The 15,011-nt window shown below is 41.7% G+C and overlaps 3 protein-coding genes across 3 annotated transcripts; 2 read left to right on the forward strand and 1 right to left on the reverse strand.

The window, feature by feature from the left end:
- The first annotated feature begins 76 nt into the window (after positions 1 to 76).
- On the forward strand, positions 77 to 4,007 carry fgg (fibrinogen gamma chain). Its single transcript, XM_047579571.1, has 9 exons — positions 77 to 200; positions 290 to 337; positions 447 to 633; positions 776 to 860; positions 2,170 to 2,300; positions 2,559 to 2,692; positions 2,902 to 3,086; positions 3,248 to 3,525; positions 3,647 to 4,007. The coding sequence occupies exons 1-9, from the start codon at positions 138 to 140 to the stop codon at positions 3,832 to 3,834; spliced, it is 1,299 nt and encodes a 432-aa protein (XP_047435527.1). The 5' UTR covers positions 77 to 137; the 3' UTR covers positions 3,835 to 4,007.
- Positions 4,008 to 6,820: 2,813 nt separating this feature from the next.
- plrg1 (pleiotropic regulator 1) lies at positions 6,821 to 12,332 on the forward strand. Its single transcript, XM_047578476.1, has 15 exons — positions 6,821 to 6,990; positions 7,196 to 7,302; positions 8,087 to 8,223; positions 8,374 to 8,427; positions 8,508 to 8,601; positions 8,718 to 8,808; positions 8,968 to 9,066; positions 9,157 to 9,249; positions 9,815 to 9,964; positions 10,096 to 10,197; positions 10,491 to 10,593; positions 10,704 to 10,812; positions 11,224 to 11,363; positions 11,471 to 11,664; positions 11,760 to 12,332. Exons 1-15 carry the CDS (start codon positions 6,982 to 6,984, stop codon positions 11,817 to 11,819), a joined length of 1,542 nt encoding a protein of 513 aa, XP_047434432.1. The 5' UTR covers positions 6,821 to 6,981; the 3' UTR covers positions 11,820 to 12,332.
- On the reverse strand, positions 11,823 to 14,664 carry LOC125004108. Its single transcript, XM_047578477.1, has 4 exons — positions 14,370 to 14,664; positions 14,094 to 14,294; positions 13,806 to 14,011; positions 11,823 to 12,504 (listed from the first exon to the last, which is right to left on the reverse strand). The coding sequence occupies exons 1-4, from the start codon at positions 14,504 to 14,506 to the stop codon at positions 12,245 to 12,247; spliced, it is 804 nt and encodes a 267-aa protein (XP_047434433.1). The 5' UTR covers positions 14,507 to 14,664; the 3' UTR covers positions 11,823 to 12,244.
- Positions 14,665 to 15,011: the final 347 nt, after the last annotated feature.

Here is a 15,011-nt window from a genome sequence, read left to right on the forward strand (position 1 = left end):
GTGGGATGTTTGCATATGAACCCCTTATCAAGAGTTGGACTGAGGACCTTGCTCAGATAAATATCCCACAAAGTTGAGCAGTTCTTCACTCTACAGCCCGACACAACAACACACACACAGCTGGTGGCCAGCGCAACATGGCTCCATCACTTCTTGCAACGGCAGGAGGACTTCTGTTACTTTTCGCCTTCTCGTCCGCAGTGAGTCGCTTGGCTTTGATTTATTTGACACTGAAATGTTTCCTCCAGCGCAAAAGTCTAAATGGTTTTCTCCTGCGTTGTGTTTGTAGCAAACCCGAGGAGACGGCATTCAAACATGCGTCCCGCAGGACGGCTTCGTAAGCACACGTTTGAATCCTAAATGTTTCCACAGTGTGGACTGTATCGCGGCTGCTCTCTCTTTCTCTTTTATTTACATGTGTTCTCCTTTTTTCTCTCCTCTTTTAGGGCAAGTACTGTCCTACTACGTGCGGCGTGACTGATTACCTTTTGAGGTACAGGCCCTTAGTGGAAAGCGACCTGGACGCTTTGCAAGAAGAGCTGGAAACGATTGCCAACCTGACTCAAGGGGCAGAAGCAACTATAACCCACATGAAAGATTCTGCCACGTCTGCTCAGAAGAGTTCTCCGCCAGGTAACGCGCTTCGTTAGGTGCCAGCAAACCGTTTCTGTGGGTTGAGCGCATCACGTGTTATATTTGATCTATTTGGTTTTTGTTTTAATGCAGTGATGCATTGCCCCGTGTGTATTTATGCACTGTTTGATTGTAATTTCAGACGCATACTTCAGAAAGTCAACAAGCATGTTGGATGATGTCCTTCGCTTTGAGAAGACCATTATTGTCCAGGAACAGCAAATGTTGTAAGTCTCCACTGGCACTCCAACTGTAACTAGGCCTCGTTTACGGTGAGGCAGCACCTTCATGGCTGCTTAAAATCCTGCATCTGTTCATTTGGAGTCAAACGTTTTTCATGAGCACCTCTGTTGAGTATTTTAATTTTCAGTAACTGCAGTTAATCACTGTAGGATATAAAATGAGTGTATCAGCTCTTCCTCACTCAGCTGTCAGCGTTATTGTTTTATATGTTAACGACATTCTCCAATAATTCCTACACACTTACAGTAAGTCAGGTTTGCAACTTTGCTGATTTTACTTGAAGATATTTAAGGCGAGGCACAGCAAGCAAAAACTTCATTAACTTATCTTCTATCAAAGTAGTTCACAAAAAGCAGTCCAAATGCACATTTAGGTGTTCATTCTATCATTTTTTGTCCGTGTTGAGTCTGTAATTTACTCCTAAATTCGCTAAAAGTCAGCTTTCTGAGCTGGGTCGTAGCACTGTGAGCCTCGTCTCTGCCCCGGCATGTGACTATGAAGGATATGAGTAGATTTGGTTTTGTTGCATAGTGGTTTCCAGTAAAAATATATTCTACGTGATTTTGCAATGTAAAACTTTAAAGGCCGTTTTCTCAAATTTTTTTTTTTTTTTCTGCATGCTCTGAGCCAGAAATCTCCACTTAAGTAGCACTTACACATACTCAAGTTTCCAGATTTATTCCTAACTACTTTCTGCAGGTATTTACAGAGGGGATGTGTCATATATCATTCACAGCCTGATTTATGTAACATTGTACTCCTGAAAACATGGCAAAAAATGGCAAATTAGTGCATATTTAAGTGGATGACTTCTCATTTGTACATTTAAATATAGAGTCACAGAAAACTTGTAATACGAAAAATGATTGTACTTATTTAAGTAATCAACTGGAGAAGTTTCATGGTGATATCTATTAGTTTAACGTTTTACCCTATTCACCTGCAGTGTCTCGGATTAATTTGTGGTCTTGCTACTTTTACTTTGCTAAAAGCTCTGAGCCCTCCTCCACCCCCGTGTTTGTAAAGCAAGACTGTTTATTTGAAAGTGACCTTTTTTAACGTAACAGCATTGCTGTCCTCAAAAAGTCAAAGCACACACAACTGAACGGAGGACAGAGAGTGATTTTCCGCCCACGCCGAACTTCCCACTGTGGCCCACGGTGCTTTAGATATTTAAGTTTAGTTCATTGTCTCTCCTCTGGCTTATTGCATTTTCATATTTTTACTATTGTTATATATCTGGTAAAATGCATTTTGTGGATCTTTATTTTGTTCTTTCCTGTCTCGCTCTAGTGAACTCCAGTCTTTGCTCGCATCCTTTGAGAGACAAATGGCAGACTTGAAACAACTCTCCATTCAGCTGCAGCAGAAATGCAGTGAGCCCTGCAAAGATACTGTTGAGATCCAACCCACCACAGGATCAGGTACTAAAAAAACAAAACAAAGGAAGAGCCTATGACCCGCAGGCCGTTCAGAAGACATTTCTCAATATTGCTTCATCTGATCAATATTTGTCCCTGTTCTGTGTTTAAAGACTAAAATCAATGTGCTGTGCCAGTGCACAGTAAACACGTGTGGTCTGATGTAATGTGTTGCAACCTTGGGTTTTCAGTGGACAAATATGGTATGTAAATAAGCACATGTTTAAACTTTTATTGTCTTTTTCTTTCTCATCAACTCAGACTGCCAGGATATTGCAAACAAAGGCGCCACTACCAGTGGTCTTTACTACGTGAAGCCAGCGAAGGCGACGGAGCAGTTCCTGGTTTATTGCGAGATCGACAGCTTTGGACGCGGTTTCACAGTAATACAAAGGGTATGCGTGACCTGAACTGTAAGAGAAAATGCTCCTTTACTGTCCTATACTATATTAGTAGTATGTGTTATGCCAGGCGGGAGAATAATCAGCTTAATTTCATCAGTCTCTGCGTTTTTAAGAGGGCACTCAGACTTATAACGCGTTGAAGGTTTTGTTGACTAACCGCAGAAAGAAACCCTGATTGTGATCACTTCTCGTGTCCACAGAGGCGTGACGGCAGCGTGGACTTCAATAAAGACTGGGTCCAGTACAAGAACGGCTTCGGTTTCCTCTCCCCAGATGACACCACAGAGTTCTGGCTCGGCAATGAGAAGCTCCACCTTCTGACTGCCAGCACACAAATCCCAACTGTGCTGAGGATAGAGCTTGTTGACTGGGACGGAGTCAAAAAGTATGTCCACACACAAAATAACAACTTATGTAAGAGGAGAGTAGCGGAGGCAAACATGACCCCCCTCATTACATCATTTTGAGGGGAACAAAAAAAAACTCAGCAGAGGTTAGAGTGCCAACACTAACAGTTCCAATCCTCTCTGCGAACTCTTTCTCCAGGTACGCCGACTACACCATGTTCAGAGTCGGGCCGGAGATCGACATGTACCGCATGACCTACGGTTACTACTTCGGTGGCGACGCGGGAGACGCTTTCGACGGCTTTGACTTCGGGGACGACCCCAGCGACAAGTTCTACACGTCACACAACGGCATGCAGTTCAGTACCCACGACAAGGACAACGACAAGTTTGACGGCAACTGTGCTCAGCAGGATGGATCTGGGTGGTGGATGAACAGATGTCACGCTGCACATTTGAACGGAAAATACTACCAGGGTGAGCCCGCGCGGCCGAAACCGTTGTTTTAGTGTGGCGCACGTCGAAGCACTATGGTTGTGTCTTTATTGACGAGCGAGACCACTTGAGCTCTAAACTGGCTGTGTTTGTCTTTGTCCAGGTGGCAGGTACACAGAAAAGGATGCTGGCGAGTATGGCTTTGACAACGGCATTATTTGGGTCACATGGCACAGCCGCTGGTACTCCCTGAAAGAGACCACCATGAAGCTCATCCCTCTCAGTCGCATCACCGCAGGAGGTGGACAGCAGGCCGGCGTGAAACAGTTTGGCGGACTTGGAGACGCTTAAAAAGCATGTTAACAGCCCCCTCGATCAAATAAAACCTCACCATGGAAAACGTACGACTGGTCTTTCTGTGATGACGCATGTTTTAGAAAATCGGCGCCAGGAGCGTGGTGATGTCCTCAGCTCCCCTTTCACTGTAGTTTGACGCACTGAATAAATGTCTTTTCTTTACTAAATACGGTTGGTTCATTCACTTTGCTGGGCAACTCTTGGATTCAGACACCCCGCTTAGAAACACAACAGCCTAAAGTTCGTAATGCAGGCAGCAGATTTATAAAAACAACGTGGAGATTAGAGGAAAAGCACCAGAAGAAGAATAGCTGGAATGGAATCAAAGTAATTGCAAATAAAATGTTTTTGAATAATACATGCCTGAAAATAAACTGTAATACCATCTTAAATGTTACTAACGTGTCCATCTCATTAGACATCTGAATGTCTAATGCTATACCCTACACCACTGTGACACAATGGCAACAAATAGTTATTTGAAGCATTTCCCATAATGTTTAATTCCAAGAACAACAAGTAAGATAAGATAATACTTTATTGATTCCCGTTGGGGAAATTCAAATGTTACAGCAGCACAAATAAAACAGTGAATGAAATTAAATAGGACACAGAGATTAGGCAGCCACTGTTTCTAAGCAGTCCAAGTTCAATCCCACCACAGAGGGGGTTTTGCTCACCAGTTTACTGAGTCTGTTGACCTCACCAGTAATATTCTTGTAGGTTGTAATCATGCATGGCAAAACGACCAAAACAACAGCAGTGCTTCAAACTCGCCCTGATAATAGCATGAGTGATCTGCAACACATCACGGACACCTTAACGAAAAGAAATGCCAGTGTTATTCAGAGGAACTTTATACAAATCAGTACAAATTCATTGGTACAACAGAAGAATGAGAATAAAATTAAACGTGGTCTTTTAAATGTCAGACCTTTCTCATGTCTTTAATGATTGACTTAATAACTGATCAGATTGATCTGTTTGGTTTGACTGAAACATGGCTGCAGGATGATGAATATGTCAGTTTCAATGAGTTTACACCACCCAGTCGTTGTAATTATCACACTCCTCGAAGCACAGGAGGAAGAGGAGGAAGAGGTGGAGGAGTGGCAGCAATCTTCCACTCTGATTTATCTGTAAATGCTAGACCTAAGCAAAGCTTTAATTCGTCTCAGGGCCTTGACTTTTTATGTGACTTAGTGTTTAGAAGAGATGGAGTCATTACAGAGCTTGTCTTCTCTCTTCATTTATGTCATTATTAGAATCAGCTGGATTTTCTCAGAATGTAAACAGATCACATCACCTTAGATCTTGTCCTAACATGCGTCATAGAAATTGAAGGTTTGACAGTATCTACTCATAACCCTCTTTTGTCCTCGTAACATTTAAATTTTAAATAATTGATTTCACTGAAATTGTAAAGACATTTCGTTATGGTGGATGCTGCAACAAGATATAAGGAATTAATTCCTTCATTGTTTACCTCGGTGCCTTATGTCTGATGTGGACGACTGCTACCACAACCTAACGCCAACACAAATGGATTATTTTGTTGATAGCGCTACAGCATCCCTAAGTACAACTTTAAATTTAGTTGCTCCTCTGAAAGACAAGGTCATAAATCGGAGGAGGGTAGATCTGTTGAGCCATTGTAACTCATTACTGTTTGACTCCAAATAGCTCTTTAAAAAGCCTCCAATTGATTCAAAGCGCTGCAGCAAGACCACTAACAGGAATTAACAAGAGAGATAATATTACTCCAGTTTTAGCTTCTTCTCATTGGCTTCTTGGAGCCAGAATCTATTTTTTGTGTGTGGGTTTTGCATCATGCGGTTGTTGCGTCATGGTGTTGTCACATTCAGGGGTGCAGCTCTTCTCTATTGGTTGTGGTGCATGGTGGCGGGAGTTTTGAGACAATAGAGACAAAAGGGGACTGACCTAATATTTTTTGTTGACCATCACTTTGCCATTATTTTTCACCGTTATAATAATCATTCCTCGACACCCATTTAGTATTATTTACATTTTTTGTTTATGACTGCTCGATGGCTTTTTTTTCTTTTGCCATTTTTGAAACAATAAACCTTTGAAACGAATCATGGACTTTTGGATTTTGAGACGTGTCACAAAAGACTAGTTCCAGTTATTCAGCAGCTAAAATAATACCAAACAGCCACTTCAGCTCCTTTTAAAGAATTGAATTTAAAATCCTAATACATACTTACATACAAGGCCCTCTGCTCAAGGTTTCTTCCTGTTAAAAGGAAGTTTTTCTTTGCCATGTCGCCTTCAGGCTTGCTCTGGAGGTTTCAGAACAGTTTTTCTCAAGTTTCTTGAGACAATGTATATTGTTATTGGTGCTATATAAATAAAATTGAATTGAACTGGTTTGAATTGAATTGAATGCTGACTGAAAAATGTCCCTGATTTACCCAACTTTGCAGTAGTGACCCAGATCAGCCAACTGCAGGACTAAAGCTGTCTATTCAGTATTGTTCAGGACATGAAATCCAGCCTTGACTGTGGCACTTTTAACCCAAACGTTCAACTTTATTTTTATGCACATTTGCATGGTTTATTTACTTTGGTCCTGGTACTAGTAGTACTTGTCCTCATGCATCAGCAGACTTATTTTGATAAGCCATTGTGGAGTTCAAATTCCACCCTCCTCGTGGTTGTGCCAATTGGCATTTGCGTTTCAGTGGTTGGCATAGTGAGCATAGTGAAAAGACGACAAACATAAAGCCAAAAACAAATAAACATCTATCTACCGTTTTGCCAACTATTTTTGTACATTTTTCATAATGCTAATCTAATTTTATTTTATCTTTCTTTTGTTTACTTATATATGCAACAAAGCTACGGTGACTAAGTAATTTCCCTCGTGGATCGATCATTAAAGTGTTTCTGGGTCTATCCATCTATGCGTCGCTTCCCCCTCCTGTCCGACAGGGGGCGCCAACAATTTACTAGCAGCTTCGCTCCCTAGTTGTTTACTTCCGGGTCGTCTGGCCACTGCGTTGTAGTGTCCGTCATGTTTTCACGTTTGTGATAATTTTTCGAGTGCTCCCAAGTTAGTTTCGCCAAAAACCTATATATTATTTATTTTGGGGTAGCAGCGGTACTTTCATCACCACAATGACCGAGGTAAGATGAACATTTTAATTGTTTTATGGCTTTTTGCTTCGCTCCCGCCCTGGAGCGACCCGGCGCACACACTGTCGGGCCTGACTAATTGCTGGAGGGACTTCGTTTACTGTTTTGTTATCGCTTCTTGTTTATGGTTTATGGAGTTACTTTTTGGTTGTTTCGTCAGTGTACAACTTTAAATTTGAACTTCTGTCTCCTACAGGATGTCCAGAAACACTCGGTCCACACTCTGGTCTTCAGGTCTCTTAAAAGGACCCATGATATGTTTGTGTCGGACCATGCGAAGTCTGTCGCCCTGGATGAAGAAAGGTGAGCTCACATTAGTGCGGACTACGGATTTAAACTTCATCTTTAATGTTCTCACGCTGCGTTAAATGATGAACAGATCTTGTTTCTGGATGCTCTGCTACCAGGTTTGCTGTGGATTAGACTGTGTGGTTGGTACAGAAGTGTCATGATTGTAATAAATCAATAAGAATATTTTGGCAAAAGCAAAGGATGAGAGTTTTCTTGCAGGTGAACTAGTTATTTATTAGGCTACACATATCTCCTGTGTATCAGGTACACTAAACTAAAACAGAGTCCTACAGTCTGAGTTGATGCACAGTTATAGATATATTCAGATTTACGCGTAAAATGTTCCTTAAAGCGCTTTTTTTTCATACAGTCAAAGCTTTCATGCTTTATCGATTTGTCAGAAAATTGTTGCTAAATTTTCTTTTAGAAGTTTTCGTCTTTATTTTGCTTCTGCAATCGTGGATAATGTTTCTGGCTTTCTCTGACCACGTCAGTCCAAAACAAAATATATTCAGTCTGCCTCATGTGTAGATAAGTATCAGGTGGTCACCCTTAAACAGTTCTGTTTTTGTTTCTGAAAATTACAATAAATTAATTTGTAAGTGTAAGTTGAAGTGTTGTTGCGTTCACTTGTCAGGTATTTTATTTACTTGATGAAATATTTAGCTATAAATTCAAATTAATAAGGTATGTAGAGAACTGTTTATCTATATTGAAACCAAACAAACTGTGTGATAAATCACGTGGTCAGTGTAAACATTTGAGAGCGCTTGTTTGCTGTCTCTCGTTTTTGCAGCCATAAGATGAAGATGGGTGTGAAACTGAAAGCAGACTACAATGCAGTTTTACACATGCCCGTCCTGAAGGAAGGCAAAGACCGAGTGTCACAGCTTCCAGGCGGCATGCACGGACACCAGAGCTACACACAGCCAGGTGAGGAGGACACTGACATCACCCTCAGCATGAGAGCAGCTGATTAGGATTCTGTGCATTAACAATGTCTTGTAGTTTATTTAAGAAATTTTAAGATAATTTCTTCTTCTTCTTGTTCTGAATACTTTTTTTTTTTACTATTCTTTTTAGGTGATGACCCAGAATACCTGATAACCGGCACACATGCGTACCCCTCTGGACCTGGTAAATACTGGTTACTCTAGTTTAAATGTCTTTTTAGCTGCTTTATTCCTGTGTTCATACTTGTACCTTTCATTCAACAGGAGTGGCACTAACTGCTGACACGAAGATGCACAGAAATCCCAGTGAGGGAGGAGTTCACTCCATGACGTTGGCGTTGCCGCCCTCACAAGCCAGGTAATCTTTTCCTCTACATGTTCTATAAGTTGAGTGGGTTGTTGGGACTCATTTGGAATAAATACATTGATTGAACAACACAATTTAACCATGTTTGCCTTGTTGGGCACCTTCAGGCAGGACGCCAGCCGCACTGCAGCCAGCGTTGGAGACATCCATCTACACGCTGGAATACCAGAGAGATCTCGTCCTCATTCGACTGCAGTGGTAGGTCACAGTGGATTTCCACCAAGGGGTAGGACAGTTAGACAAATACACATAGACGTCTATGATTGGGTATAAAGAAAGTTATGAGAGTTTCATCTTCATTTATCTTTGTTAACCCGGTGAAGAGGTCAGAGTTGACCATTGTTGTGCTTATTTTAGTCGATCTTGGAAGGAGGTGGCACCAGAAACTCTGCACTCATGAGGAGAGCACCAACGATGCCCAAACCTCAGTGGCATCCGCCATGGAAACTGTTTCGGGTAACTATGGATCGTTTCTCCAATTTAAATGTTATTTGGTTATTTCTTAAATGTATTTTATTGTAAACAGTGATAATATTTATCTGACAGGTTATCAGTGGTCACCTGGGCTGGGTGAGGTCCATTGCTGTGGAGCCTGGAAATCAGTGGTTTGTTACAGGGTCCGCTGATAGAACAATTAAGGTAAACGTTGCTTGATTATTATTCCGTGTATAACATGTCTTCTTCTTCTTCTTCTTTATTAAATCACATCTTATGTTCATCTATAGTAAACATCACTTGACATTTTTAGAAAGACAATAAAACATATAATGCATGAGCACATTTAGCCTTTGTATTTCTTTGTATTTCTGTTGTGAAAAATTCATTTCTTTAGTTGATCGTCCTCTTCTTATTTAATTATAGACTCATTATTTCCATTTACAGAGTTTTCTGTGGGAGATAGTAATGTTTTGTGTAGACACTAAGCTGTGAGACTTTGCTGAACCATCACAAAAAATATATATTATAACACAACAAAGGGACGGAAAACCTTCCAAAAACCTGACAAAATCTCATTAGACTTATATAAATGATCGTGTTCTGTGTAGGTTTATACACATCAGAATGCTCTGCTGTTGATGGACGCAAACTGTTTTATTTTTTCATCATTTGTATCTTACACGTTAAGGTGGGATTGTGACTGTGGATACGCTATTTCTAGAAATGTTCCGTCCTGGTGTAACTTAAAGGCCGTTTGTCCCGACAGATCTGGGACCTGGCCAGCGGCAAACTGAAACTGTCTCTGACCGGACACATCAGTACAGTGCGTGGTGTGGCCGTGAGTAACCGCAGCCCTTATCTGTTCTCCTGTGGAGAAGACAAGCAGGTCAAATGCTGGGATCTGGAGTACAACAAGGTAAGGTCAGCCTTTACACAAAGTTTGTGGGCAGGAGGAGGAAAATGAAATTGAGTCGTTTAAAAAAAAAAAAAAAAAATCATAAAGGTCATAAACCGGAAGTTAAACTTTTGTGGTTGGTGTACATTCAGGTCATCAGGCACTACCACGGTCACCTCAGTGCTGTATATGATTTGGATCTGCATCCCACCATCGACGTACTTGTGACGTGCAGCAGAGACGCTACAGCAAGGGTAAGATCCTGATCTGCATATCTTTTTTCAGATTTAAGGATGAGAAACTGTCCTCGCATTGAGTTATCTGGTCAGATTTTCATTGTTTATATGGTTAAGAAGGATCGAACGAAAGCATTTAAACAAATCTGTAAAAATTAAGAAATTTGATGTTGGGCTAATCATGACGTTTGTCTACCTTTTCAAACACATCAAGCAGTGTGGTTATGGTGTCTTGTGTAGAGGCTGTAGTTGAGCATGTGTGTCTCTGAGCATGTACCAGGATAAACAACTGGATTTCACTGTCCATACAGGTGTGGGACATCAGGACCAAAGCTAACGTGCACACACTCACCGGTCACACCAACACTGTGGCTACAGTGAGATGTCAAGCAGCAGAACCACAAGTCATCACAGGTAAATATATATAATTAAATCTAAAAGCATCATCTAAATATTTGCTTTAATCCCCACAGACGTACCTGTTAGTTGTCTCCCCGCTGACATATGTGACTGATTTTCTGCAGGAAGCCACGATTCAACCATCAGGCTGTGGGATCTGATCGCTGGGAAAACTAGAGCCACTCTGACCAACCACAAGAAGTCTGTCCGAACTCTGGTGCTGCACCCGAGACAGTGAGTAGACAACATCAACGTGTAGAAAGATGGAGGAACCGTCAAGAGGCCATTCAAGACATATTGTTTGATACAATTTTCAATGTGGTGCAGAACATTGCATTCCTGACTCCTAATTACTACATTCATGTTGTAAAATAAATAATTATTTTCTAAATGTTTTGCAGGTTCTTTCAGTTTAGGCACTAGGGGGCGTTAATAATAAAGATGTAATGTAGCTAGCGTCACAGATCTTTCAGAATATGTTTACTGTTGCAGTTTAGTCCTGTGTAGAGAAACAACATAAAGACTTAATCTAGGCTCTGGAACCTGTGATAGACATGAGAGTCATATTTAGGATTATAGAATTACCTTCGGTTGTTCCAAATCAATTAAAGACTAGAAGTGACGCGTTATTCTCTTATTTCTCAGATACACATTTGCCTCGGGATCCGCCGATAACATCAAGCAGTGGATGTTCCCAGATGGCAACTTCATCCAGAACCTGTCGGGCCACAACGCCATCATCAACACCCTGGCTGTTAACTCTGACGGCGTCTTGGTGTCTGGAGGTAAAACTAAACGGCTGCATTTGACCATTATCTTCACTCAGGTTAAGAATCATCGGGGATTCGTCTCACGTTTTTTTTTTTTTTTCTTTTCCCCCCGTGCTCTGCAGCGGACAACGGCACCATCCACATGTGGGACTGGAGGACGGGATACAACTTCCAGCGGATCCATGCGGCCGTGCAGCCCGGGTCTCTGGACAGCGAGTCGGGAATCTTCGCCTGCATGTTTGACAACTCGGAGAGCCGACTGATCACCGCAGAGGCCGACAAGACCATTAAAGTTTACAAAGAGGACGACACCGCTGTGAGTTACACATTTATATTTAACGTGTTTTGTATTTTTCCTCTGCTAAATCCCAAGAAGCAGATAATTTGACAACTGTGTTTTATTTCCTGCAGACCGAAGAAAGCCACCCAATCAACTGGAAACCAGAAATCCTCAAGAGAAAAAGATTCTAACCATTGTTTCTTTTTGTTTTTTTTCCTCTTGTCACAGTAACAACTTACATTGTATTTTTACTGACTCTTGTAGTAGATATGCCCAGCAATTCTCATTTGCTTTAAAATATTACGGCGCCTCTAACAGAAGCAGCAACAGGATGATTGCGCGCGTTATTCTAAAAACCATCTGCAGTCCTCGCTGTATGACGTTAGTCCCGTAAAGTTGCCGTGTTGAACAGCCAGGAACAACCCGGAGTGTTTGTTCTTGATGACAACGGCTCTCTGATGGCTCTGGTCACTCTGGTCCACCAACAGAAGCCACTTCTCACACTCAGAAGGGCAGACTTCAGAGTGGACCTGGTTCATATTGGCATCAAATCCTGCAGCAAAGAAAGAAGACGGTGTGTTTGAAAATATTCTTTTTCTTTTTTGTTTGTATTGACTCAGATTTGCCAGTTGTACAGATGTGGACGTAACTGTTCCTCCTTTTTTTCTGGCTTTGCATTTGAATAAAGACCCACATTTTTTCGACCCCCTCTTGTCTCAGAGTGTCTGTTCTCACCGAGGTATCTGCTGGTGACGGCGTTCCTGTAGTACTTGCAGGCTTCGCCCTTAATCTCCTCCCAGTAACACTGAGCCCCGGGCGTCTCGCTGAGATCCACCGGGTTTCTGCTGTCGCCACGCGGCCGGATTATCTGCTCACCTGTGAGGTTAACATGTGGTTGACCACAGTTTGGTCATCAGGAGTGCGTTTGACATTTAAGTGTCGCAGAAACAAAACAAAAAATATATACTCATAGATACTAGACTCTACAAAAAAAAATCAAACTTCAAAGTTTCGGCATCTATTACTGTTTTATGAAATCAGCTTTCAGATGAAAATACAAATCCCAGATGTGTTGCTATTGGACAAACATTTGGGTTTGGTTGGAATTTTATGACAAATATAGATCATACTCTTCTTACAGAATAAATATTGGATTTAGTACCAGATCCCAGATCTCCATTGGTAGCATAATGGAGAAGGCTGCTAGAAAACAGTAGTATTGTGTTTGTGCTGTAATTCCCTCTCAAGTATGTTAAGTTTTGCCTAACTGCTCCATTGAAAGTGTCCATCCTTGACCTCCTGAGAGCCGAGCTTTTGCTTGGTCTGAATTTTTTATTCTCCACGGTATTTGGGATTAGTAGCACCATTTTTGAACAGGAAGTAGTAGTTGGAAAAAAAAAACTATGTCCTGATATTATTTATATTATAATAAAGTCACCCATATAAAACTATTTATTTTAATTGCTGAACCTGTCTGAGCAGAGACAGATGAAGTCCCAACGTCCTCAAACGAATACTTGCTAATTAGCGACGCTGTGGCTCGTTGCTCTTGATAAAATATGGTAAATGTGCGTCATATCAAACGAGAAATGCTAATAAGCATAAATAAGTTTCAACCGTTCAATTATGTTTTCCACCTCGTCCACATTTGTCCTGTGATCACCTGTGGAATGAACCCACTGTCCTGTTTTTATATTAAGTAGTGTCTTGACGTTTTGCTACCACTAGATGGCAGACTAAAGCATCCACTAATGAGGAGAGTGGGGTTAAATGAAGCAGAATAAGCTGCGATAAAACCTAAAACTTGGAGTCTTGGTTTTCTACAGCTGCCATTATTTCATCCATAGACACGACAGGACTTGTGTTTTCTGTGATTCACTTGAACTGATTCTTTAAGCCACAAGGTTCTGAGTGTTTTGTTAAAGTGTTAATCCTGAAGACCTCCACCTATAACAGTATCCGGACACTGGATCCACCCTCAGTCTCAGGCAGAAACCCTGTTACTACCTGTGCACGGCTTGTGGTCTTGTCACCACAGACATCCAGTTTCTAACACTGAGTTACTCTTTATGTTATTTCATCCTTTCATCCTTTTAAACCTCACTCATCAACAGATAGTGGCAGATGTGTTCATGGAAAACAGATCCTCTTCCTGCTTCCTGTCTCCGTATCCATACCTGAGTCATGGATGTAGAGGTCAGAGAGCGCGTGACGAAAACCTCGACCGGGTTTCTTCTTCAGAACAGGTTTAGCTGCTTCTCCCTGGTCCACCTCCTCTCTAGGAGACTCTTCGACTGTGAGCAGGTGACCGGCGTTAAACATGATCTCCTCCTCCAGAGACCTGACACACTTGTCAAAGTTCTCTTCGTCCTCGTCTGCAATTCTAGGAGGAAACAGCATTAACAGCGTTTATGAAATCCCTTAATCGGAGAGAAGAAGGCGTCACATGTCCTCTTCATCCTCACCTGAAGTCCACCCACAGCAGGCCTGCAGTGATCAGCCCCAGCCACTCGCTGGCCTCCCACTCTTTGCTCAGCATGATCGGCACAATGATGACCTCCCTCGTGTCTGCATAGCTGAGCTCTTTCTTGCAGCTGCGTGAGGCCTGGTAAGCCGGAGTCATGACCGGACAAATCACCACAGCCTCCTCCACGCCTGCAGCCATCCTAAAACCACACACAGCTTCAATAAAGTCACGCTGTCCTCGACGAAGACTGGACGCCAGGTCTTTTCATACTCACGCATCGTTGATGTTCCCTGTCACCCCTCCTTCGATATCCATCCACACGGGCAGGCCGTCATCTTTCAGGCGGTCGTATATCTTTTTCACAAGAGCCTGGTCATCCCACTGGTAGGAGAGCATAATATGGGATGGCATTTTTTTTTTTTTTTTTTTAGGTTTCCTCTAAAAAGTACGAGAATATAATTTTGTGACACTAAAAACTGAGAAGTGCTCAAGAAACTAGCCCAGACAAAAAGAGAGGCTGCGTAGCTACACTGATTGTTTACTCAGGTACACAGCTCAGGTGACTCTGGTTGCTTGGTTACGGCCTGCACCTGAGGGAGGATGCACGATGGCCACCGTGTCCTGCAGGACCAACAATAATAGGCCTTGTAAAATTAAAGTACACATCAGACTGGCCTCTTTGTCTGTTTCTTAGTCACTATTTAAAAACCATCTCTTCTCCTTATTATATTATATTATATTATATTATATTATATTATATTATATTATATTATATTATATTATGTGGATGCTATTGTGTTTTTACTCATGTTTTATGGTCTATCATGTATGTCTTTTATCTACGTCCTCCGTACATCACTTTGGTTCAGTTTGGTGGTATTTAAAAGGCCTCACACCTAAAGTTGGATCGGATTTT

This window comes from Mugil cephalus, chromosome 2 (assembly GCF_022458985.1).
Source record: "Mugil cephalus isolate CIBA_MC_2020 chromosome 2, CIBA_Mcephalus_1.1, whole genome shotgun sequence".
In the NCBI taxonomy this organism is placed as follows: domain Eukaryota; kingdom Metazoa; phylum Chordata; class Actinopteri; order Mugiliformes; family Mugilidae; genus Mugil; species Mugil cephalus.

What these genes read in the sequence shown, in the direction of transcription:
- fgg (XM_047579571.1), top strand. Translation starts at nt 138, where the DNA reads ATGGCTCCATCACTTCTTGCAACGGCAGGAGGACTTCTGTTACTTTTC. An exon ending in TCAGAAGAGTTCTCCGCCAG is followed by an intron (nt 634 to 775) that starts GTAACGCGCTTC and finishes TTGTAATTTCAG; the next exon opens with ACGCATACTTCAGAAAGTCA. An exon ending in GTCCAGGAACAGCAAATGTT is followed by an intron (nt 861 to 2,169) that starts GTAAGTCTCCAC and finishes GTCTCGCTCTAG; the next exon opens with TGAACTCCAGTCTTTGCTCG.
- plrg1 (XM_047578476.1), top strand. An exon ending in TTGCCGCCCTCACAAGCCAG is followed by an intron (nt 8,602 to 8,717) that starts GTAATCTTTTCC and finishes GGGCACCTTCAG; the next exon opens with GCAGGACGCCAGCCGCACTG. An exon ending in AGAACCACAAGTCATCACAG is followed by an intron (nt 10,594 to 10,703) that starts GTAAATATATAT and finishes GATTTTCTGCAG; the next exon opens with GAAGCCACGATTCAACCATC.
- LOC125004108 (XM_047578477.1), bottom strand. Translation starts at nt 14,506, where the DNA reads ATGCCATCCCATATTATGCTCTCCTACCAGTGGGATGACCAGGCTCTT. An exon ending in CTGCTGTGGGTGGACTTCAG is followed by an intron (nt 14,012 to 14,093) that starts GTGAGGATGAAG and finishes GTTTCCTCCTAG; the next exon opens with AATTGCAGACGAGGACGAAG. An exon ending in CCTCTACATCCATGACTCAG is followed by an intron (nt 12,505 to 13,805) that starts GTATGGATACGG and finishes TTAACCTCACAG; the next exon opens with GTGAGCAGATAATCCGGCCG.